Genomic DNA, 26,779 nt, shown 5'->3' with positions numbered 1-26,779 from the left:
GTTAGGAAAATGATTCAGCTTTTTAATAGCTTTTATTTCATGTGATTTCTTTAAATTTCATTCTGACTTTGGAATAACAAGAGTTGCCCTCCTGCCCATGAGGTTTTGTTACTGTAATTCCCAGGATAGGGTTTATAGCAGAGCATTTCTGCAGTGTGGTCAAAAAACAGTAAACTACAAGATCATCCCTTCCAGTATCTGTGGTTGCCTAGTTAATGACAGTCCTGCACTGACTCGCTATAAAGAAGCAATGTTGATGTACTTGACACAGTTGTATTCCTGGTTTTAAGCTCAAAGTTGCCTTGAAAAATCAGCCTAATGTGTAGCTTTAGACCAGCCTTTTGTTTCTCAAAGGCAATGTGCATCACCTTTTACTGTGAAACCTTTTTGTTACTATCCAAATCCTTCTAAGTTGTTGTTAATTGCTGGTCACAGAAGCTGCAGGTTTAAGACATATAAATGTAGAAAAATAACACTGTTTTGAGTGCCTGATATAGAAATAATTATGCCAGAGCTAGCTAGTTAACAAGTAGTTCTAGGAGCAGTGTAAATAATGGAGCATGTTTGTAATGGACTCATAGGTGCTCTCAAGGGTAGATTCTCAAGTGTTTAATAAGAGATGAGCCTATGCTGATGCCTTTTTCTCAGTGGAAACCCTAATAATCTCTGCCTGCTGCCTAGCTGCCTGTTTTCATGATCTTCATATATCTGGTATCTCCACCCCTGTGTGTAATATTGTTGAAATCAATGAAAAGCTTAAAAATTTTTATCAAGAGAGAGGCAGGTGAAAAAAAATCAAAGTGAGCTGATGGCATTAGTGTTGCCTCCTTAGGTAAAAGTGATTGATACATAATTTTTCATCACCCTGCAAGGATGTTTTCAATAAAATAGTTTTTGCTTTCACATCATTATATTCAAGAAAAAAAGAAAAAATTAGTGTCCAGACACTGAGCAACTTCCTTGCAATACAAGTAAAAATAGGGAACTGAAACTTCATGATGTGTTTTTCCAGCAGTTTCCATCTCTCCCAGGTTCATTTTGTGCTGGACATCATTCAAGAATGGAAGGCAAAGGAGTTTCTAGAAGTTACTGAAATTATGTTTATATGTTATACATGGAGTAGTACCAGTAGTGGAAGATGGATTGTAATTTTGTGAGCTGGTTTCCATAGGTTTGAGCCGCATGACCCAGGATTTTCTTCTTAGGAAGGGGAGGAAGCCTCCTCAAAATGCAGTTGTGGTACCCATGCAAATCAGATTAGAAGCCTGGATGCAGAAATATGTGGGACAAGAAACCCATAAGAGAATTAAAACCAACAAAATATAGGTGGGAAAAAAGGAGGGCTACCAAAATCATGAAAATTTCTCTCTTCAGCTCAGCTTGCTTGTATGATTTACATGTACACATGGGAATGTTCTGATAGGTCCTAATAATAGTGCTGGATTAATGGGTGAACATAGACACATTCAAAACATGAAACTGATATATTCCCTTGGTGGAACAGGACATAAGTGTGCTAAGAGTCAGGATTTGCTAGGAGAACATTTCAGGATGTGCAGGGACAAGCAGTGTTGGTGACAAACTAATTTTCAGGTTTTGAGTATCTTCAGTTTGCATTGTATGTATAGTTTTTCATGCAGTAAATCCCATTTGTGAAGCAGGTAATTTTCTACTGCTTATAGCTAATTTACTTCACTAATGTTGCTTCATATTTGTATTGCACTCACCAATCAGCTCCATTTCTTTAGAAAACCAAAAGAACCCCTCTATGTGTGTTTCATGTTGTCAGCTTTCCTAAGCACTTTCGGCAGCTAGTTTTCAGGACTTGCTTTAAATAGTTGTAAAATTAAAATTGCTGTAAGTTGGAAATAATCACACCGAAGAATCAGCAAACTTCCAGAAGAGAAGTGTAGTGTTCGCTCCTTTAAAATTTTGCAAGACAGTTGAGAGGGCAGAGGAGAGGTAAACTTGGCTGAGGATGTTTCACATGAGCACAGACTGCCTGGTAGGTACTTCTGTTCATGCAGCCTTGATGAGGTTTGAACACATGTCAGGATGGAAAAAGCCACAGTTCTGGTGATGAGCTCTGGCCTTCAAGATTTTTGTGTGTGGACATGCACAAGAACATTAAGACGTCTTCTTGGTAGCTACAGACAGTGATTCAGGACTTTGCCAGCTCCCAAGAACGCAGAGCAGATGGGTAAACTGTTCTTACTCCCCCAAACATTCATATGCCACATATTGCCTTTTTCCATTAAGCAATCTGGAGGAAATGCTGTATACATCTATATTTTTGCACGTAGCCCAGTGCAGCTGCAATGTTTTACTGTAACCTTCGTTCTTCTTAGCATAAGCAGAATAAAAATAATTGAATGACATTCAAATGCTGTTTGGTTTGTTTGGGTTTTTTTATTCTGTCTTGGTGTCTAAGTATTGAGCAAAATTACTAAGGCTTAGATTCAGCAAAGATGCAGAAGTGTTCTGGTTCAGCAAACAACTTCTGTTTGTGCCTAGTTTTTGTTACAGTAAGTTTAAAATGTACTGCAGTGTCCTTATGAAGCACTTCATTTGTCTTTTCTGAACTGTATTTCCTACACAAGTGGGATCTTGTTCTTATAATGCTTTTGTATATTAAAATATTTTAAGAAATATTTTTTTCCTATAGTAAAATAAAGTAGGGAAAGGCCTGACATTTTTTATTTGTGCTTTGTTTGTTTTCAAAGCATTTTTGTGCAATGGAAAGTTCCACAAGCACTTGCAAGAAATTTTTGTTCCCATGGTCATACGCTACATTGATCTCATGGAATCATCAATTGCCCAGTCTATTCACAGAGGTCTTGAACAAGAATCATGGCAACCCGTCAAGTAAGTGCTTTCTACAAGATCTGAACAAAGCACCTGCCTACAGCTTTCTGTCTAATCAGGTGTTCTCCCCTGTTGTCCTCTAAATATTCTATTTTTTATTGTATTCCTACATTGTTTATTTCTTCACAGGAGCATCACCAACAGTCTTCCTAATGTAGCTCTTCCAAAAGTTCCAAGTTTGCCTGTTAATCTTCCACAAATACCTAGCTTTACTACACCAACCTGGATGACTTCTTTGTATGACTCCACGTGTGTATTCTTCAATAACCTTCTGACTGTATGTCAGCTCTGCATGGCCTTGCTAGTGTTCTGTGCAGCTGTATTTGGATTGCATGGTGTTTATGATCTCTTAGTTGGAAATGACTGTTTCTTGGAAGTAAGCCAAGCATGGACTGTTAGTGAGTTGCGCTTTCCAGTACATTAAAATGTAGCAGTCTTAAACCTGATAGCTTACAAAATCAACTTGGCAAAGGTCTGTCAAAGTATGAATGGTGTGTAATGCCCTAAACAAGCTATGACTCTCTTGAATTAATAAGCAGTGGGGAACCTTTTGGATAATTGATTTGAGATTGTGGTTTTATAAAGTGAGGCAGCCCATATTTTCACATGGGTTTAGTTAACTTACCATGTATTGGTTCTGAAAATCATTGGTAGCAAATATTGCCATTAGATTAAATATCCATGTTACAGGAAAATAGTAAAAGGTTAATAAGTACCCAGAATAGAAGTACATCCATTTCTTTGTCTGTTTGAAAACTATGTTTCTTTCTGATTTCTCCCCCCAACGTTTCAGTGCTCTTTTCTTAAAAAAAAAAGATAGAATAAATAGAACAGACATGCCCTGTTCTGTGGGAATATTCCCATAGTTACAGGCAAGATTTTTGTGTGACAACACATTCATATGCATTAGAGAAAGGCTCAGCAAGAAACTTATTTCAGCTAAAGTTGCATTAGGAAAGGATGAATATGAAAAAACACACGTTCAAGATGCAAAGCTTGATATGATTTCAAGTATTGTCTTCTCAAGTTTTATGATGGAGTGAAAAACTCCTAGCAAGGACTTAGATCCATTACTGCAAGAGTTCATAGAATCACAAAATACAAGGTTGGAAGAGACCTTGGATCATCTGGTCCAATCTTTTCTGGCAAAAACACAGTCTACACAAGGTGGCCCAGTACCCTGTTCAGCTGAATCTTCAATGTGTCCAATATTAGGGAATCCACCGCTTATCTGGGAAGATTATTCCAATGGCTGATTGTTCTCATTGTGAAAAACTTTCCTCTTGGAATCTCCCCAGGAGTAACTTGCACCCATTACCCCTCATCTTTCCCATGTGACTCCTTGTAGAAAGGGAGTTGATAATTTGTGCTCTCCCAGACTTCTGGCACTTATCTGTTGAGCATTATGATTGTTGTTCTGCTGGTAATTCCCCTAAAAATTGACAAAATTCCTCTTAATCCTTGGCTTTGGTACTTTGGGTACTTTTGTTCAGTATAATAATGCTAGGTTTGCCTGATGAAGAATCTACAGGCAAAAAGCATGAGAAAAAGCAGTCTGAGCCAACTGAGTTACAATTAAATGTTTGTCAATAATGCCAAGACTGTGTCTGTTTTGTCTGCAATAAAAAGAGATTCCATATTCTCCAAACTTTACTAATGTTCATGTTCATGCTCTTACATTCATGTTTAAATCTATTCATAGTCAACAGAGCTGCTACATGCCTACCTAAGACCTTTTGCTGAAGAGAAAGAGGTGAAAATATATCCATAGTTAGGCACTTCTTTATGTTCTTTATTGATGAAAATAGATTTTCCCTTCTTTCAATTAAAAGTTGTGAAAATTCTCTTGACTATTACTAGAGAACATTATTTATAATTTTTAATTCTGTCATTTTTTCCCCTTCATCACATGTTTTTGAGCAGTAAATACATGCTGCTTATAACAGCACTTAGGAAGATCATTACCTTATTTTGAATTGTTTTGGTTTAATCTTTTATTATTGGGCCCTGGAAAGGGACATATGAAAAGGGGACAATGTTATGAGCGGTAGTCTGATTTTCTTGATTGGTCTCTGGAGAGGACAACTCAGAGGACAGGTTGGCTAGACATGCAGAGCAGTGTGCATTACTGTTCTATTTGGCTGAAGACAATATCCTTAAAGACAAAAAAAAAAGTCTGAATATTCTGTAAAATCTTCTAATCAGCCAGAATGAGGATGGGCTTTTTTGTACTTATTTGTTAATTCAGATGTACTACTTTAAATTGATATTTTTTTTTCCAGTTTGTATTTTAATTTTAATTACTCTGCCTCTTATGGACCTGGCTTTTAAGTTTGATTTTTGAGTGATTTTAATTATTTATGGTTTAATTTATATAGTAGTGTTATTTTCAGTGCAGCCATGACTGCACTGATTCACTGGCCAAAAGTATTGCAGATACAGACCTGAGGCTGTCTGTTGCTATCTGGTGGCAGTCTAAAACATCAGGCTGGGGAAACATGAAATAAGATACATGCTTACAGGAGAATAGTCCTTTCTTGTCTTCCAACCAGAACAGGCAATGTAAAGGGAAATGTCTTAGATCTATTCTTCATGCTATAGCTCAACTATCATAAGTGACAAGAGGGACCAGCTGGAAGAGTGACGGTGATTGTGATATGAAAGGGTCTGGTTTGAATGTGTCTGAGCTCTTGTTCTGGACCATTTTTTGTGTTCATGCATGCTGAGTGTGTCAGGAGGCCATGTTTCAGCACTGTCTTGTGGGGGTTTCATCTGTAGTACCACATATGTTGCTGTGACAGTGTTTTATCCAGTAAAGTGGTCGGAGGCCATGGTGTGTGTTTTAAGGGTGTGTATTTAAAAGTGTACCCACAGTACTGATGGAATAGTGCAATTTAGTTGACCTGCTTTCTTTAGACTAAGGAGATTTGAGCACAGCTGGTTTCTGTTTAGCATTCTGGAAGACACTGTGGACCAAATTTCTTTTCTTCCAAAAATACTAACATGCAGGAAGAAGGCTCAAAAAACATGTTTTGATTGTTTGATGCTTAGGTTGCCTCACCCTTGAAATAAGTAGAGGAACTATGACATAAGTCTGTCCCTGTTATCTTTGAGGGACCATACATAGCTGTTAGTTGCCAAAGTTCTGCTCTATCCTTCTCCCTCATCTGGTGGTGGAAAATAGAGAGGTGGGACTAACAGCTGTTGACTGTAATTACTGGAAGTACTCTTCTGTTGAACAAGTTCTCAGCTGACTTTCTGAGACCTGAATACTCATCTTGAGGCAGCATAAAGGAAGTAGAACTGGAGCTCACAAGTTGAGGGCTCACAACAAACACAGAGCTGGTGCCCTGTTTTGTAAACCCTCCTCACAAAACACTAATGGTTTGTAACCTTAAAAAATATATAGTTGCTGTAATTTATAAAATCACCATCATTGCTCTTAGTAAATTCCACAAGAATGAAAGCCAGCTGGTTTTGAATCTTGTGGCTGATTGAGAATGTCCTGAGATATTTAGTATTACTCCTGTGTTTTCATATCCCAAGCCATCCTAAGGAGTTTCACATCTAGGCAAGAACTGACATATTAAGTATGTTCTCTGGAGTTGTGTTTGTGCTGATCTTGCAGCCAGAGTGCTTTATTAGTGGTTTGTTTGACTAATTGCTACTGCTTAGGTAGCTGGCAAGCCTAGGGGGGAGCTCTCTCATTCAGCTGTCAGTAGGTAAGTGAATTGCTTAGGAGGCTTTATGGAGCTCCTAGGTTTAATATTCTGGAGGGTCTTGGAGAAACATTACATCTTGGACTTTATTTTTGCTCTATTCAGTATGTTGCAAGGCATTTGGCCATAAGATAATTCATAAAATAAACCTCTGGAGCTACCTGGTCCATTCTCCCAGTCAGAGTGTGACCAAGTACAGAGTTAAATTGCCATTAAAAAAATTATTAGGGTGGGCATAATATTTTCCTCTTTTAATCATTGGAAACATTCTCTAACTGCCATGACCTGGTTAAAATGAGAGGACAACCAGACAGTACCTTTTGCCCAAGGAGCTAGTGCTGAAGGCATAAGTTTTGATGAGCAAAACAGTGGAATTTGTGCTTAATATTAAAAATATAGATAAGTATATAGAATACAGTTTTTAAAGAAAGAGTACCAGTTCCATTTCCTAGTAGAGCTATATTATTCCATTCATTAAACTGAAGTAGTTTTACCATACATGTCCAAATAAAAACTTTTCAGTAGCCAATAATGTGTCTTGTCCCTTCACAAAAAAAAAAAAAAAAAAATTGGTTCTGGAATTTCAAATGCTGGTGGTTTTATTTGAATGCAGGAATTCCTTCTGCTGCCAGAAGGAGGTAAAAACTGAGTTTAGCCTTCTTCATGTTACACTTCATGTAGTATAAACCCTGAAGTGATGTTTCCAGCTCCTAGTAGGGAAAGCAAATTGGTCAACTGTGCAAATCTTTAGACTGTATAGCCACTTCATTGTATCAAGGTATGTGCTGATAAAAAAATCCTAAAAATCAAATAAAACAAGTATCTGTTACAGATAGCAATAACAAGGTGATTGAAAGCACAGTTTTATGCAGCATTTAACAAACAAATTAGATATTTGTGTCTGGATGTGTGAAATAGGATCAATTAGTTTTTGTTGTAGCACCTATTTTCCTTCCCCATCTTATTGGGATAATATGCCAGTCAAATTCAGTTGTCATTGGGCAATGCTGAATAAAAAAATGAAGAATGGGAGCTCAAAATAATATGAAAAGAGAATGAATGAATGAGTGTTTCTCACAGAATGAATTAGTGTTTCATGAACCTGTGCCTATTATTACATTTATTATAACTGTGAAACTTTATTTGGTAGTCTAATGAAACCAAATTAAGTGGCTACCAGGGAATGAACATGCATAAAAATACACTGATGTTACTGAGAGCACATTAGTCCTCCTGAGTCCTAAAGAATTTCATTTGGAATTCCATTAGGCAAAAAAAAGAAAAAATATGGAAGAATAAAACAATGGTTAAATTGTATGATTTGATGATGAAAAAACAGTAGTTCTGTTTCTTGGGAATGTATGGTTTTCTGTGTTCTGATCAACTGCAATATGTATATATATATATACTGAGATTGTCCCCATTTCTGTCCCTGTATATTGCTTTCTTTTACATCAGTCCTCTCAAAAATTGATTTAGTCACTTTTGAATCAAATAACGTGCATAGCATAGCATCTGCAACGTCACTCACTGCCAGTGTACACAGCAGATGTAATGAAATGTTCAGTATTTGCTTATCATATAACTTAAGAAACAGTCTAACAGTATTAGAAAATTTCTGAGAAGTTTTGGTGGTTTGTTGTTTTTATATCTTAATTAAACTTGGTGGTGTATAAAAGTGGTCCCTGTTCAGGTCCAACCTTAACAGGTAATGTCCCTGTGCAAGTTATAAACTTAGTAGTCCCATGGGACTTTTTCCTGTTGCTGGTGTTTTCTTTCAGGAGCACAGTAAAATGTAAAATTAGCAATTATACTTAAAATAAGAGTGGGAAATATGCATGGTATCAAAAACACCTGTCTAAAACTGAAATTTCCTGCTATGCATGGTGAAGATATCAAAACTTGCACCATTTAAAACCAAAGCTGAATTCAGGGTCAGTCACTCAGAGCCAGCCTTTTCCTTAGGCAGGCACCCCAGCTCCCAGCTCATCACCCACTGCCCAGCCCTTGCTGGCTGTCCCTTTGCCTGGCTTGGCAGCTCCTTTCAGCATTCACACAGCATTGCAGAAGACAGTGATGGCGTTAAGGCAGCAGGGCAAGGGGGCAGTTGGGTGGGTTTGGAAGCTCATGGGGTGCTGTGAGACCAAAGCAGTACTGCTGCTGCATCCATTCTGCCTCTTCAGAGCCCTGAACATGAGCTGTGTGCTTTGCTTCACTTCACCACCTGCTGGCTCAGCTAACCTGGTGTGAACCGGTGGTGGAGCTGCTGTCTGAGGGGTGCATGAGGTGTTCAGATATTAGCGGCCTTTTGTATTTTTAGTTTGTTTGTTTCTTTCTTTTTAATCAGCTCCTGCTCTGTCCTGAGCACACTCAACACCCACTGACCTCTTCCATAAGAGCTGGGGTCACTTAACACTTTGATAATTATGTTCTTTTGACATGAGGCAGAAGAAAAAAAATGTCAGTAGCGACATGTTTCAACTAGTCTTATCTGAACTGGGACCAACAGGCTGAGTTTTGGTTCTTGTGTCACTAATATCCTGGAATGCCATGCTGTGCAGCACAACCAATAACCCAGGAATTACAATGCAACGCATCATGAAAACACAGTGACAGTTGAAGTGTAACTGTGGCTACTGCTAAAATTAGCCTTAAATTGTTCTATCTTATCACAAGCAAATATTTTTAAATTTAGCAATTGATTTGGGGTGGAAGAAAAACTTTACATGGACAATCTGAGATGACAGAGCCATATTAATCCCCCATTTTATTTGTGCACAAATTTCTTTAAACAGTTTCTGTTTTCCTTTTTCTACTAGCATCATCATCTCTTTTGTAAGCTTATCTACCAGAGTTATGCAGGCAAGAAAATGTATGTGAAAAATCTTTACTGTTTTGAGAAGGTCCTTGCTAATTAATTATTCCTCTACCCTTTATTTTTCCTGTCTTGATACAAAATATGAGCTACTTCATTTTCTGTGTTCCTCAGCATCCCATTTACCTCCCTAGTCTGTCATGTTTCTCAGCAAACAGATGAGAAAACTTCACTTTTTCATTCTAGTGGAATTATTTTAAATTTTCCATGACCATTTTCACAATCAAATAAGAGTAACTGTGCTATGAGATATGGTGACGTGAAGGTGGAAGATGGTGTGACAGGAATTCTTAGTATCTTAGATAATTCTATGCCAACTGGGATAAACACCTATACATTTATCTTCTGTTTCTTGGGGGCTTTCTTTTGTTTTGCTTCTTATAGCAATGGCTCAGCTACATCAGAAGACCTTTTCTGGAAACTGGATGCTCTACAGATGTTTGTTTTTGATCTTCACTGGCCAGAACCAGAATTTGCCAGCCATTTAGAGCAGAGACTTAAACTCATGGCCACTGACATGATAGAAGCCTGCGTTAAAAGGTACAGTCGAAATGATGAATTGAAAATTCGGAGACATTTGAAAATTCACATAGGAATAGACATACTGGCTCACAGAGGTACACCTATACCAGAATCCTGACTGGGGAATCAGGGAAACCATAAAGAGATCATGACTTGTATGTCAATCAGCAATTTGGCAACATCTGGGAAATACCAAGAATTTCTGCACATGTTGTGAATAGACCATTGAAAGTGACTAAACCAAATGTCTTTTCTATTCCATATTTGTGGCAAATACTAACAAATCTCAGAAATCTGCTAGAAGAAATCCTTTTTCATTTTGTACATTTCCTTTCTCCATTACTATCTAATTATTTCTATTCAGCTAATAATAATACTTAATTTGTCACTATTTTAGAGTAGCGTCTCTAAGAAATATAGAATCTTAGAATCATAAAATAGTTAGGGTTGGAAAAGACCTTAAGGTCATCTAGTTCCAATCCCCCTGCCGTGGGCAGGGACACCTCACACTAAACCGTCTCACCCAAGGCTCTGTCCAACCTGGCCTTGAACACTGCCAGGGATGGAACATTCACAACTTCCCTGGGCAACCCATTCCAGTGCCTCACCACCCTAACAGGAAAGAACTTCTTCCTTATATCCAATCTAAACTTCCCCTGTTTAAGTTTGAACCCGCTACCCCTTGTCCTACCGCTGCAGTCCCTAATGAAGAGTCCCTCCCCAGCATTCTTATAAGCCCCCTTCAGATACTGGAAGGCTGCTATGAGGTCTCCACGCAGCCTTCTCTTCTCCAGGCTGAACAGCCCCAACTTCCTCAGCCTGCCTTCGTATGGGAGGTGCTCCAATCCCCTGGTCATCCTCGTGGCCCTCCTCTGGACTTGTTCCAACAGTTCCCTGTCCTTTTTATGTTGAGGGCACCAGAACTGCACACAATGCTCCAAGTGAGGTCCCACAAGAGCAGAGCAGAGGGGCAGGATCACCTCCTTCGACCTGCTGGTCACGCTCCTTTTGATGCAGCCCAGGATACGGTTGGCTTTCTGGGCTGTGAGCGCACACTGAAGCCGGCTCGTGTTCACTTTCTCATAGACCAACGCCCCTAAGTCCTTCTCCACAGGGCTGCTCTGAATCTCTTCTCTGCCCAACCTGTACCTGTGAGTGGGATTGCTCCGACCCAAGTGCAGGACCTTGCACTTGGCATGGTTAAACTTCATGAGGTTGGCATCAGCCCACCTCGCAAGCGTGTCAAGGTCCCTCTGGATGGCATTCCTTCCCTCCAGCGTATCAACTGAACCACACAGCTTGGTGTCATCATATTACAAACTAAAGTGTATACAGCATTTGTGCATCTATGCAATAAACAAAAGGCTATTTGAAAGTCATCCGACACTGTTTTACATTGCTAAGCTTCTGCAAATTATAGAAAACAATGCTGGTTTTCTTTAACTGTATTGTATAATTATGGATATGTTATTTCAAATTAAGCATAGGTGATATAAACAGATCTCTGTCATATCATAGCTTTCAGTGCATATCTTTGAGTTTAGAATAAGCATCTTCATGTCTAGAAAATTTACAGGGAAGGCATGATCCCACATACAGAGAAAGCTTAATCTGGACACATAAAAATATTGAATTCTTAAAAAAAATAAATTAATAATGGGGGGGAAATAATTTGTAGACGATTTAATAGTGTCAAGCAGGAAATATACAACATTGATAAGGAAGACTAAAGGAACCAAGAACCTTTAACATGCACTAAGGTTAAATCTGATAACATAGTATTTTATTATTTTCTATTAAACAGTAGGAACAAGGAGAACCTCGGGTTTAGTGTATGAGCCTGTTGCTAGAGCTACAGTGATGAAATCATGGTAAAAATGGTAGAAGCATTTCACAAACATTTCCATTTGATTTTGGAAGAGTGATGTTATGGTGTATGGAATAGAATTTTAAGCTCTAGCAAAGAAACATGAGAAAATACCTACTAAAATTGAAGTTACGTAAGTTTACATCCTTCTGTTCTAAAGAATTTGGTGTTGAAGCCTGTCAACTACAAATACCTAGCAAATCTTAGAAAAAATGGTAAAATCTCAAAGGACTGGAAGACAGTGTAATCTTAAAAAACATCAAAGGAGTATCATTGAGATGCAGTAATATTCTGATAATATTGATTCTGAGCCTAGAAGAAAAAAAAAAAAGAAAAAAAAAACTTTACACTGGGACTCTCATTCAACTTATCATCATCTAAAATACAATGGTTCATAGAAGTAGTACTAGTCAACACAATTTGTTGAATAATTAGTATTTTCAAATTCATCTTATGTCTTAGTCAAAGATTATTACAAATTAATATGGGAAGGGCAACTGCATCAATATATTACCCTAGGCAATAAATCTAATGCCGCATGTTGTCATTATCTAAAACTTTTCACCATAGAGATTTGACTCTGTGGCTTTTAACGGCACACACAAAATAGGTTAAAAATGGCTCGCTGCCAGGATCACAAACAGAAACTGAGAACAGAAGTATTAACACTGAAGCATTACAAAAATAATTCTTTTATTGGATTTTGGTCTGTGATACCAATCCTGACATCTTTGCTGCTTGCTTTTGTAGAGAATAAGAAGGTTCTGATGGCAGTAAATAAAGGCTTAATTAGTATTGTAGAATGATCCTAGTGTCAATACAGAAAATGCATTAATATTTTAGAGTTAATGCATAACATTCTAGTGTTTATACACTAAGTATGTTTTAGTATGGTCAAACATACTGTATGTCAGGTAAAAAAGAAAGTACATTACATCCACAGGGTGGATTGTATTAGTAGCAACTCAGAAAAGAATGGTGGAACTCTTATTGTTATACTAGCATGTTCTATAAGACTTATTAAGATGGAGGCGGGATGCTTCTTTCTTATCTCCTTAAAATGTTTTGTCAGTTTCTGGTACCCACGTTTAATAATAAGGGTGGAAATAAAACATTACTTTTATATTTATGTATTCTGAACCATTATTATTTATTTCAGTAGCATTGCTCCTTATTTACACCTGTGTGAGAAGAAAAGAGGGGTTTTGTGTAATGTATCTACTGATACATTTTACTTTTCAATTACATATTAATATTTGCTTAATAATAAACTCATTTTCTTCCTTAAAATTCTCTTTCATATTAAAAACAGAAGACTATTTTTTTTTATTATATTTCTTAGAAGTAACTATTTGGTATGATAATTTTAACATAGAAAGGTTGGAAAATTTATGGTATTTTTTTTTCACTGCTTTAAATTGTTCTTAGTCATCATACAAGGAAGAATATTGTTATATAGCAGGCAAGAAGATACTACTTTTATTATTCAGCTGAATTAGCTGAAGCAGTGCAGCCTTGAGATTGCCACCAATGCAATTGTTTGTTGAATGCGTAGATATTCTGCACGTGCAGAATTTTCTAAGGTATTCTTATACGCGTGTACATTGTAAGCCAACATGTTTAGTAAGGTTCATAAGTTTGTACACTGGTTGGTCAGAATTATCAGAGAAACTGATATGATTTATTGTGTTTCAATAAACAGAACAAGAATTGCATTTGAACTCAAGCTGCAAAAGATGAACAAAACAACAGACTTGCGGATCCCTTCTTCTCTGTGTACGATGTTTAATGTCTTAGTTGATGCCAAAAAACAGACAGCTAAACTCTGCATACTGGATGGGGGGCAAGAGGTAAGTGGAATTTTATATGTTTAATTCTTGTGTTTGGTTAATATGAAACACCTCACACTGCAGACAGTCCTTTATAGATTAATTTCAAACTAACTGAAATGTGTCACACAGCTCTTCTTGTACAGGAGCATGCATAGACAGCTCCCTAGAAGCATCACACAAGACACAACCGTTCATCTTCAGATGCTTCTGTAATTTATTTGCTTTGACCTGTGAGTCTTGAACATTCAGAGGATTTCTTGACTCACAACCCCTCTGGGATCTTTTATTGGGTTGCAGCAGAGAAACAGCCATTTTCAGGACTCTTGTAATAGTAAAATAGAGCCAAAACATTGTCCTTTGCAGCCAGGTTGTAAGTGAAGAAGGTTTGTTTTTCAGTGGCTCGTATGTCCAGTATTCATGCCTGTGTACATGCTGAAAACAGAGGAAAGAAATAATCAGGTAATTTAATGGGATCTCTTTATGTGGTCTCCAAGGACAGGGACCATTTTGGCAGTAGTCTGCTGCCAGGACTGTCAATGGAGTGGAGCTTTAGAAGGATATATAGGCTTCACCAACTACTGTCCTTCCCATGTTGTCACTCTCGGCAGGAATAATCTGTAAAGTGAAAAAGGCATACTATATATGCTGAGACCACCAGCATAAAATTAAAACTGTTCTTGCTGTGCTACTGCATTAGCAGTGTAATTTTGTTTCATTTGGTTTTGTATAGAGGGTAAAAACATTAGTCAGAATCTGGCAGCAAAAATGATGTCAGCTTTAGTCAGTTTCATGTTTATATTATTTGGTCACATCATTTCTGTTGATTTTTCCATTTCTTTACTGTGCTCTTCATTTTATTGACTCAGCTTTCTAAGTTAGTGTATTCAATGTAATTGTCTTTTGTTTTTTGTTTTTTGTTTTTTTTTTAATTCAATGAGACATTCATCATTTTCCTGTTCTACCCTGTCATCTTTATTTTTCCTTTTGGTTTTCCGTGACATGAACCAGTTTGCTAGTCAATGGGTAAGTGTCTTTTTGTTCTTGTTTTTAACCTACTTTTTTTCTTTTATTATTGTTTTTTTAATTATTATTATTTTTTATTATTATTATGGTAATGCTGGTTTTCACATTAATTTATAAGCTGAGCCCTCAGAATTCTTTTACTGCCTACCCTTGCTACAGACTGATCATCAGCTTCTCAGTTCTTCTTTCCTTGCTCAGGAAGGGTCTGGATGAATTCTTCACTTTTGTGCTTTTCAGACCCAGTGTCCTGTCTTACTGGATCACAAAGTTTTGGACCCTTTCATGTCTCAATAAGGCAAAAGAATTTGTTTCAGGCTCATCAGAAGTAAACCACAACTACCAACTCTGCCTGAGGCTGATGCTGCCGTCTTATACTTAGTGTCCAAGCAGTAACCTGCAAACATGTCCATGCACACCCTACTCTGTGGACACTCAATACCAGTACCTCCATAAAGACTGCAGATAGATGGTGTAGCCTCATTCCCCAAGTCATGCCATTCCTCTTGCCTGCTCTGGATAATGCCTTCTGCGCTGTTAGCCAGTCCCCTCAAAGCAGAAGTTCAGCATTTTGTAGCATTACTATAAAAGCCAAAGTTCAGTAGCCTTTTGGACTGCAGATCTTCACCAGATTCTTTTCTGAAATCCTCCCATTTCTCTGGACTTTCAAACTCCATCATACACTCTTCACAACGCCAAAACAAAAATACAGCCTTTGTTCCCTACTAGGTCTGTTACTCTGAATCCAGTGATTTGTTTGACAATTTAGCACATCTGGGATGAAATACATACTTTTTTCAAAGTCCTGAAATTAATCTTCATCCAAATTCATCTAATAAACCAAAAGAATCTCACATTGTTCACATATTAAAAATATCAGATAATGTGGAAACCCTTCTTTCACATAAAACTTCAATTCTTGTCTATCAGTTTCTTCCATTTCTAAGGATTTTTTTGAAAGTTAAGAAAAAATAGGCTTTTCAGTTGCTTGTAGCTGATATCATGGTTGCTTAAAATGCTTCAAGTTTTGTTGGGTGAGATACTTCTGGAATCTGGCCATCTGTCAAAGCAGTCAGATTATATAGCAGAAACATTTGCATCTCTGGCTCTACAGCAGCTCTGGCAATTCCGGTAACTCCTACTTAGCCACTTGATCTTGAAAACTTTCCCATATTGACTTTCTTTCCTTCAAACTCCATCATCTTCATTTTAGTGTCAAAAATGGTCTTTTCTGACAGTCAAAAAAAGCATTCCATAAGGCCTAAGTTAACATTTTCTAAAAAGCATGTTTGTTCACCTAAAACTCAACACTGAATATCCATCTGACAATTTCTAGAACTTAATCTGCAAGTGATGGAAGGTGTTATTTAGTGAGATGGTTAAACTCAAACATCTTGAATACAGCATACTCCTTTCATTCCCTCTACAGAGCTATGATCAGTTTTATACCTTGTTCAAGTAGTCAGATGTTGAAGTTTTCACCCTGTGTTGTCAGATAGGAGGGAATTCTTAATTATCACATAATTAGGGAATTCTGGTCATGGCTAGCAATAATAGTACCTTGAGTTTAAAGTTTAGATAGAATCCCCAGGTTTTCCTATGTTACTTCATGCCCTCTTCACCATGCTCTGAAATGTCTTCCAGTTAAGTCCACTCTCATAAAGAGTTGCTAAGAAGTCTGCCGTTCAGGAGGGCTCCCCTCCTTGCCTTCTGGATGTCATCTTAAAACCCAAAAGAAGCTATCCATGTGTTTTAAAAGAGGTAGGGATTTGTCTGCTTTCACCAAGCAAGGAGAAAAGCAGGAGTGCTTATTTCACCTGCAAGTGCTCATTTCAGGATTGTGCATACAACCTTGTCAGCTCATACAATTTTACTGTTAATTCTACTGTATTTGCCATCTTCTACAAATGTGTCTTCTGGAGTCACATAATCTTCCCTGAGGATCTGAAGTTTTGTTGAGTGTGGCCTTTTTAGTGGAATTCATGAACTGATGAGTGGGTTAAAATAATTATGATCTCACAGTTTGCAAAATAAATCTTGAGAAAAAAAAACAGATTTAAAAAATTAAAACATTATTTATAATTAAATGTCATAATTTTGTTAGCTTGTGATTTTTGAATAATTTTTAGATTTTCTTGGTCATGCAATGAAGTTACTGATTATATTCGATTCCTACAAAATTATATTTGCCTTGTGATGAAGGAGGAAAAAAGAAAAAGGAGCTGATCTTAGAGTATACATTGATCCATTCATTTAATGTGCTGTGGAGGTGAAGTTGCAGACACTTATTGGAGGAACAACTGTGATTTTTGATGTATCGTAGAAATACGCATAGTGTCAACATGCATCTGTAGGAGAAAGATTACTTATTGTTTTTAGAGTAAGATACTGTTGCCTTCTGAAGAGTGTGTGAGCAAGAGATGTCACAGGTAATTTGGAGTGATTTAAGTCCTTAGTAGATCAAGAGCATATTATAGTGGTCAAGACATTAATATGGTTAGAATAAAATATATCTGAAATTGTGGAAAGTTTCTTTGATGTATTTCGCATACACTCTTTCACTGTTCCTGGATGTTTGCTGCTGCTTATCTGAGATGTGTATTCACATTTTCCAAGTGGTTTTTAAACTTTAAAAGAAATGAAAACAAAAAAAATTAATACACTTGATGTTGGTACCTGTAGCAGATACATATGTGTGGGCAAATGCATTTCACAATTTTATTCTCTCTTCATTTAAACACAGGTTCAGTAGGTACCCCGTTTATAAAATCATTCCTAAATATAATAAGCAGATCAACTTTAATGTTTTGGTTTGTATGGCAACTCTGGGACAGACGAAAAATATCCTTTAAAAACTTAAAGCTCTGAAAACTATTCAGCTAGCAGCTGCTAAGTTAGGCTAATGTTTATACTGACCTCAGTGCTTATACTCCAAGTATTATCCTGTTAGCTGTTCCAAGTAGCCTTGAACTATGAAGGTAGGGTTAGTCTTTACAAGTCACATTTTCTGTGAAGTGGCTATTGGGGACAATCTTGGCTGTCAGATAAATGTTTCTAAAGGAAGAATTACTGTTTAAATTGATGTGTCTCCTTGACAGAATGGGATTCCTAGTTCCTGTTAATTTCAGTAGGGAACTCTGTAGTATTATCTAAAGTCTTGCAGATTTATTTTAAAAGCATTTACTTAAAGACACCTTCTTTATGAAAAAGCTAAAGAAAAAGCCTATGGAGAATGAAGTCTGTTTTATTATGCCTTTTATGGCCTATTAATTTGTTACCATCTATTCTGCTTTGTTGATGAAATTTTAATTTTGCCCTTGCTTGAGCATATTGTAAGATTTGTATAAACTGCAGCTCACTGTGCTAACAGAAAGGCTCTTTTAGGATGAACAATTGGAGCTCATTTTATTTCTAGAGGACATTTAAAATAACTTATGAATGAGAGTTGTCAGACATGAAATGCTGTATTAATTAAATCTTATTCTAGTCTTTTTGCTTCTCCAGCTAAACCAACCCTTTAGAAAAAAATACATGGCCACCTTAATTATATAGGAGAAGACAAAAAGTATCCTTCACATTCCTTCTCCTGAATAAGAATAAGAACTCAATTCATCTAAATAATAACCCCATTAGCTGCTTAACTCAACAGTGTACATGGGAAAATTTTCAACACAGAATGTAAGGAAGTCTTGATTGGGTGGATCGTTTTCAAGGGCTTGTTCTTCTGATGTTCAAAATGATAATTTTAACTAAATCTGATCTGGCAGGGTTATCAGCTTTGCATCATTTATGACTTACGACAAAAGTGTGTGTTCAGATACATGCTAATGCTTCTTTCTCTTTTCAAATACAGCAACAATATCATTCAAAAATAGATGACTTGGTTGAAGAAACTGTTAAAGAAATTATTTCACTTCTTGTTTCAAAGGTAAACCCATTTAGATTTTATTTTATAATGAAGCAGAAAATATATCTCTAATTATTGAACTTCTGAAATGTCTTTCAATATCACAAATTTCCTATACACAATGAGATTGTGGGGAAAACAGCAAAATTTGCAAATAATAGTCATGCAAACAATATTGAATTTACAAAATTAAATTTTACAACCCATTAGGTAAACAATTTCTATGCAACCTGAACAGAATATCAAATAAATACGTCTTCTGTATTTTTGTTATATATAAGAACTGCTAGCAGCTAGTAGAACTGGTAGGCTTTAATATATCAATATTATCTTAAGTAATAGCGTGTTTTATTTCTTGTTTAACTTTTCACATGAAAACCTTCTTCCTATCACAAAATAGTATTTAAATTTCTTATTTAGAGGTGGACAACATCCAGAGTGTTCGTATAACTTTGTAATGAGATTTTGGTCCACAAATCATTTAATTTAAAAATATTTTGTCAGTTGTTTTTTCTTGACTTTGGCTTTGTAAGTTAAAAAGAATATATGTTTTGATATGATGTAGGCGCTTGGAGAATAAGTGAAGAAAACTTAAACAGTGTCTTGTGTTACTGTAGCACCTCTATTCCAGTAAAAGTCTTAAGTGCTTGATATAAAAGAAAAGCTTTCAGTCCCTAATAGTTTGAGGGACACAACAAACAATGACACAAAAAAAAAAAGATTTCATGAGAAGTTTTGTTATCTATGCATTCCGAGCTACCCAGAAATATCTGATTTTCAACTAGGAGAAATAAGCCATACTTTCACAATTTGTGCGTTAGTGACAAAAATACAACTCTGGTCACATTTTCATCATGCCTTCATTTTCACTTGTCACAGCTTGCTGGCAGGGGGTGGGGGAGTAGGAATCTCCTTTTGGATTGACACCCACCATGCTTGCATAGGAGTTGAAGAGGAAGGCTTTGTAGAATCATTGTAGAAGTTTAAGCAAAATGTGTCCACTTACTGACAAATGTGTAAAAATGATATATTTTTTCTCTAAAGAGAAGTTTTGACGTAAAAATAACTACAAATAGTTCAACTCAATAGTTTTGCATTTTACATGCCACCTGTCATCACTCCAAACTAACCTGTCAAATTCTGGTTTTAGTGTATTGAAGATGAAGAAAATGGAATTTAGTAAAGGCAAACTTTCTAATTATCTTTCTTAATACCTGAGATTTTAGAAGAAGGGAGAAAATAGTAATCTCCTGGATATATATACAAGAAAGTTAGAGACAACTGCTGTCAATACAGAGGGATTTTCCTCATTAGTTGTTACATATGCTATTACCAGAGGTTGAAATCTTGAAATATGAAGCAAATATTCTGTGTGATTGGCTGATCATTAGGAGCTTAACCAGCCACTCCTCACCTGAGATGTGAAATGCCAATGGCATCCTGATTGCTTCTGTTTCAAGGCTGAAAGCCTCTGAGGGTACAGAGGAAGGCTGATGTTTCATTCTTGATTTTGGCCAGGAAAAATACACACCAGTGTGCATGATATTCATGTGTGGTCATTTTTTCATCTAATATATTTTCATTATGTTTTAGCCTTTGCCTCTGTGTTATTTCTTTTGTGTTCCAGTGGAATGTGTTTCAATCATTCTTTTTAGCTGCAAGTCATCTATGAAAATGAAAAGAGCACTTTCACTTCAGTGAGATTTTATTTGGTAAAGACTATACTGTGTATTTTGCACACAAGACTTACCAAGCTAAAACATTTATCAAATCACAGGAACAGCACAAAACAGCACAAAGCACAGTGTGTCTCAGGGTAACCAATTCAGAGAATGTGAGGTATACACAGAAATGCTTTTAGAGCTTCACGTGTCTGTACACTGAGATCTCAGAAAACAAGTTTTCAGCTTCGTTTGAATTGGCATCCTTGACACTGCAATGTTTTGCTCTCTGTTCTTTTGTATCCCACTTGTATGGAACTATTTGTTGGCACTGTAGACACCATGTTGTTTGTGAGATCAGCCATTTCCGTAGCAGATCTTCGAACAATTAGATTCAACACCGTTCTGCAGAAAGAATCCTTTCCAGTCAGGTAAAATGAGTTTAAAGTATGATCAGCAGCATCTCACAGACATGCAACAGCAAAGCAGAAAGCTGGTATCCAGTCTAATAAAAGGACTGTAATTATACTGTGCATGGGCTTCAGAAACAACTGCCACTCTCTCATGATGTGGTTTTATTCCTTGATTGGCGCCTATGTACTAGTGTCTTAATTAATCACTGTAAATATGACAGGTTAGATTGATAAATGACAAATGTCGGTTTGCACTTGCTCCTGCTCCTTGAACTGTTAAGAGCAGGGCTTATTGTAAAGTGATGATCTCAGTTCCTCTGGAGGTGACACTGTTGTGACACTGTTACAGTGCCCATTAACAGCATGCCAGATGGAATTTTGTTCTGTCCTCACACTCATAAAATGATACCCGTAGTTGTGGGAATGACTGTGTTGGGAACAAGGGATGACTTTTAAAACAATCTTTATATAAAATGGAAAGCAATTCATATGTGTAAAACAAATGTGCATGAACACAATGGCTGACATATTTTATGTTATATACCATTAATTACTTGAGCAGCGTAACATCACAGAGGGACATGAAAAGGGAATTTGTTTGCTTTAAGGCTGATTTGGGGGAGTTTTAACATTAAGGCTATACTTACTGCAATTAATAAGATGGGGGGGGGGTGTCAGAAATAAATTTTGGCAAAAAGTCCTTCTCATATCAGTTGCCTGAGGGCTTACTTTACCTAGAGAATCACAGGTGAGAGTGCAGGGGGGAGAAACCTCACCATACCAGAGACTGGGGCATACATTTTCTTGCCCCTTCTTGGCCGCATCGTAGTAGTTCAACAACACATGGTGTTGACAGAAAACTCTAGTGTTATTATACTGTTGGGTGAAATCAGAGCTGGGTTTCTATTCAGTAGCAAAGATCAGAGAAATGCGATATTGAGATAACCACCTTTAACATTTGTGCTCCATCATCTTTGATGCTGTGATCTTAGAAACTGAGGTCCTAGAAAATAACATATGTTTTCTACGCAAAATACATGCTGGGTACACACACTTCTATGTTTAACCACATGCTCTAGAGGCAGCAAATTGGTGTTAGGTAGCAGCCCCACCTCAGGAGAATTTGGGGGTTGGGTTTCTATTTCTGCAGTGGTTGAATGATTTCCATCAGTCCAATCAATAGGTGAAGCTGCAAAAAGAATGTTGTCCTTGATTTCAGCACTTTGTGAGATGCAGAAAGTGATCAAGTTTACAGTTTGCATTGCTCTGCTGAACAATGATAATATGATGAAGAAAAACTCACATTCTCATTCCAAATATTTTCTTTTCATATTGTGCGTTTAGATTTCACTCTGTGCTTTTCCCCCAGGTTGTGTCAGTGTTAGAAGGTGTGCTGTCCAAGTTGTCAAGATATGATGAAGGCACTTTCTTCTCATCATTAGTTTCATTCACTGTAAGTGTTTGGATTCATAACAGTTCTGGTTTTCTTTCTGTGTATAATTCTGAAATTGTGCACAATCTGTAGTAAAAAGTGCTTACTGTGTTTTATTTTATTTTTCATTTTCTAAAGGTGAAAGCAGCTGCAAAATACGTTGATGTTCCTGTAAGTACAAGCCTTTTAATTCATTTTTTTCCTAGTGCTCATAATAATTAAAAAAAAAAGGGAGTTTGTTAGCTCACATTTTTTTATTGTTGACATTCTGCTTTCCTACAGAGATTCATTATAGCTTTACACTGAGTATTTAAACAGCCACTACAAACCTCAGAGGGCATTTCATTTCCCTCAAGCAATGAGTAAGTCTCAAAGCAAAGCTTAGAAAGGTTATTCTCAATGCACTTTTTCAGTTGTAGAAGAGTAAGCATTGTAACTTAGATACTCTTGTAGAGGTCTTTCCATCATTTGGCTAAATTGTTCAAATACACAGGATAAGCAGCAAGTAGAAACATTGTACTCAAATATCCATTATCTATTGATTTCTGACTTCAGGACTCAATCTTGCTTTTTAATCCCTTGCTTGCTAAGTCTCTGATTTACAATTGCTTATGCAATGTTTGTGTAATATAAATGAAAACTAGAAAAGGTAGTTGTTGGAGCTCTTTTATATATAAAAGCAAAATCCAGCTGTTAGGATATTTTTATTAGAGTATCATAGTAGAATGTCTTTTAAAAAGCAAGCAAGAAGTTACTAAATACTGTCATTATCACTGTCCATAAATATCCTTTCTTCTTTCACAAGTTTGTGTTCTCATCTTTTTTTTTAATCTGATTCTAAAACAATCTTATTTTCCAAGCATATCAAAAAAATGACTAAAATTTTTATGTTAGTGACCTTACAAGAAATAAACTTACAAATATAGAAGAATGCCAGACATGCTAGATTGTATGGTGGCCAGAAATCCTTTCAGCAGTTCTAGACTTAAAAATATAATACTTCCAAGCCTAAATAAGTTATTAAAAAAAACCCATGCATACTAAATAAAAGGAAAAAAATTCCATTTCTGGAATTTGTTATTTTGCTATCTTTATAGTCACCCTATTCATATATAGTGAGTAATAACATTTCTGTTCGGATTATGTTTTCAGGATTTTTTTTCTTATTTGGTTATGTGTGGCCTTTTTGTTGAATTGTATAAATGCTCTTGTATTTTACAAAAAAAAAGAAAAAGACTCAATTTTGCATTCAAAAGAATGACCTCATATCAAATCCAGTTAATTTAGAATAGCCTTCGTTAATATATTGTGCTGTGGACCCCAAAGGATCCTTGATGAGGCACTTTAGACTCAAAAAAGTAAAAGTTACTAAACAAAATAGAAATTCATTGGCTTCTTTCAAGTAACATGAAAAAACTTTCCAAATTACATAGAATATCTATGAGAAGGAGATTTCAAAATCTTTTACCACTGGCCTGGATACACTGAAGTTCCCAATATAGATGGGACTGAAAAATACCTTTGCCGTGGCTCAGGGGAGTATTGCAAGTCAGGTCACACAGGGGTGCACTGCTCCGGAGAGGAGGAAAGACAAAGTGAGAAGCTGATTGCTGGAACCCCATTGCCTTTCTGACATGCACTGAACGGTGTGGCTTGGACTGAAGAGGCGACCAAGTTAGACAGGCTGTCAGGATCCTTGCATTTTTACAGCCCCTTCACTTTTCAGCTATCCCACACACCTTTCCCACAGTCCAAAGTGTGAACTGGGCAGTAATACTACAGTTGTAAACTAGAAGTGTAAACTGTACATCATGGAGGCTGCGGACCTGACCAAGCAAACATTTTCCAAATTCTGCAGGAGATTTTACCTGGGTTACTCTGATTGCTTCTTCACATTCTCCCCCTTGTGAAGACACAGTTGGGGCCAGGAAGAGCCTTTACTGTCACCGCTGACAGTGAGTGCCTAGTCTGAGTAGGATCTAAAGTTGGCAGTTATGGAAGTTACAAATTCCAACTACAAAAGGAGGCTGTAAGTCATCACATTACAAGGTCATTTCCTGGGCTCACAACTGGAGTGAGAAGTGGAGGGGGAGATGCACAGGGTGAGGAATTTACACTGACCTCTTGGTCATGAGATGGTAACCTAGCAAACCTGCACTTGTGTGGCTGTAGTTTGAACTGATATGGTTTAAATTCTCTTCTTGTCCCTCCTTACAATACAGCTGCATATATGGAAGTGACTTAGATGTGACCACAGCAGGCCTTTTCTTTTATAGTTGCAAATATGTGCAAAATTGCAATTTGTTAAATGACCACATTGTTCCCTTGTGCCCCAGCTCCATTCAAGCATCTCACCTTAGTGTTGTTTCTGGGGTCTTTTAAATGACCACACTGTTCCCTTGTGCCCCAACTCCATTTGAGCATCTCACCTTAGTGTTGTCTTTGGGGTCCCTGAAAAAGAGCTTGGTGGATCTCAGGGAGAAGGAGGTTGGGGGAGGCAAAAGGCCTTTGAAGTTCTTTTGATCATGTGAATTCAGCATTTGATTTCCTTTGATTGCCAGGCTCAATATTTGGCAAAGAGGAAAAAAATGTGCTGGTTTATAGTGAAATAAGAAGAAAATAAATAGGTAAAAGAGATGTTAGAAGAAAATGAAGGTACTACTGAGCAGAATGTTTTAGAGAGAGCATAGAAGGTAAAGGGGATACAAAAGTTAAAAGGTAACCAAAAATAAAAATAATAAAGGATTCTAAAGGAAGGCATTCTTGAGAGGGGATTTAGTCATTAAATAGTTGAGCACAAAGACGCACACTCGCCAGAAGGCATCACTCAACTTCTCAGTGCCAGGGCAGGAAATGTAGACACAGTTCATTTGGGAGATATGTTTGTAAAAATGTTGCTATCTCCCCTTCCATTTGTTAATCTTGCCAGAGAATCATGAATTAGTCCATCCAAAAAATGTTTCCTCTTTTTCTTTTTAACCTATTCAAGAAAGTATTCAACATGAGAAGGTCCTTCATGAAGTGGGACATACTCAGTCACAAGGAGCTTCCATCGGTTTCCCCAGCCATTGCATGTAGGGCTCTGTGGACACTGTGTGTGTTTGGGTAATTGAAACACCAGCAGAAATACTAGGGACAGTGCAAAATAACCCACACTAAGAAGAGTAACAACTATGATGGCTTATGATTTCCTAAAAATAATAATGAAGAAATCTAGTTGCTATTACACTCTTTCTGTAATTGACACAGTATGCTAGGCTCTGAAGTGAAAGAAATTGTGCCTGCTGTGCATGTGAAAGAAACCAAATGTTCACAGGAAAATAACATAAATGTTACAAATATAAGTAGTGCATGAAACGTGCAATTTGTTCTCTTGTTAATGGTATGTTTTGATGTTTGGTAATGCAGGAGCTGATTTAGGTTACTATTTCTTTTAAAACAACTCACCCAAATTCGCCTTTAACTCTGTTAGTTTCTCTTAAAGGCTAAACAATCCTTAGGGAATGTAGAAGAACAAGCTGTCGAATTCTTTTCTTTTTTTTTTTTTTAATATTCTGTTCACAGAGCCAGTTAATCGATGAGCATAGGGAAAGCATGCAGTAGAACTGAGCGAAAAAAAGTATATTGTTAATCTCAAATTATTATTATTCCTCAATCATGTAGATAATTTCATTGTGTTCAATTTCTCATCATGTAAGTCAGTTTTCCACACAAATAATTGTGTCTCTAGCTGGTCATTTCTACACACATTTGCCTCATTTCCAACTACAACCAGAGCAATTAGTCATACAAATTGAGCATCCAGTTACATGCATATGTATATACTGCTTTTTGTTCGGAAAGGTATGTTTAAATCCCTTTGTAGGAGCCAGTAATCTATGCCAGTCATTTAGAGGGCACAGAAGGAACCTAATCCTCCCTCACTTCATGTAGGCCACCTGTCATACCAAGTGCAGAGAGGTCATTTGAAGGACCCAGGGCTGACAGCAGTGCGCAGCTCACACAATGCCAGGCCTCTTGCTCTGCTCTTGCCTTTATGCAGGGATCAAAGGTATGAAAAGGGGCCTCACACATGTGCCAGTATTTGACTTATGGGGTCCTGTAGAGGCCAGAGTAGGAACTCTGCCTCCTACCAGGCAGATACACATTGGGACCTTCCAGATACCTCAATTTCCAAATCTCACACTTGCTGCATGACCTCATTTATCTGGTTTTAAGCAGCAAACTACTTTTTTCTACAAAATCAGTGTTTATTCAGGTGTGGCCATACTGTGCCATTCACTTTTAAGCAGGATTTACTTGGAGACATCTGTCTAAAAATAAAGAGCACAGAACATTTGTTATCCTCATGCTTAGGGCTTCTCCTGCCTCTCTGTTCCACATCTTCCTCCTCTGTATGCCCAAAACTGGGAACTGGCCCTACTGTTTCAGATCTGTAAAAACAAGCTCTTGCAGAATTGGAGGGAAAACCCTGCACTGTCTGTTTTAAGTCAGCAGTATTTCTGAGATACCTCTTAAATGAAAATCTGAAAGACAGCTTCTGATAAGTAGAAAAGTTAAAATACCATAGTAGAACATAGTTATTTGGGGGGGGAAGCATATTTTAATACCTGGTTTTGCACTGTAACATTTTTAAGACCTTTTGCACTAGGGGATCCAGATCCTG

The 26,779-nt window shown here is 37.1% G+C and overlaps 1 protein-coding gene across 15 annotated transcripts in view; it reads left to right on the top strand.

Annotated features, from left to right (window-relative positions):
• Nucleotides 1–26,779, top strand: part of CADPS2 (calcium dependent secretion activator 2) — a 312,438-nt gene that overhangs the window by 254,850 nt on the left and 30,809 nt on the right. For 5 of the 15 annotated variants that reach the window (XM_062609680.1, XM_062609685.1, XM_062609678.1 and 2 more), the window contains 8 exons: nt 2,724–2,865; nt 2,995–3,114; nt 9,844–9,999; nt 13,551–13,698; nt 14,689–14,703; nt 18,554–18,628; nt 22,051–22,134; nt 22,252–22,284. In XM_062609680.1, the coding sequence (XP_062465664.1) occupies nt 2,724–2,865; nt 2,995–3,114; nt 9,844–9,999; nt 13,551–13,698; nt 14,689–14,703; nt 18,554–18,628; nt 22,051–22,134; nt 22,252–22,284 (773 nt within the window). Of the gene's footprint in view, nt 1–2,723; nt 2,866–2,994; nt 3,115–9,843; nt 10,000–13,550; nt 13,699–14,618; nt 14,704–18,553; nt 18,629–22,050; nt 22,135–22,251; nt 22,285–26,779 lie in introns of those variants that run through there. The other 10 variants (XM_062609683.1, XM_062609690.1, XM_062609681.1 and 7 more) reach the window with 5 other exon arrangements.

This window comes from Pezoporus occidentalis, unplaced genomic scaffold (genome assembly GCF_034315485.1).
Source record: "Pezoporus occidentalis ecotype Australia unplaced genomic scaffold, CSIRO_AGI_Poc_V1 ctg14, whole genome shotgun sequence".
NCBI classification, from domain to species: domain Eukaryota; kingdom Metazoa; phylum Chordata; class Aves; order Psittaciformes; family Psittacidae; genus Pezoporus; species Pezoporus occidentalis.
The sequence above is the reverse complement of the archived record's forward strand: the minus strand, read 5'-3'. Positions and strand labels throughout refer to the sequence as shown.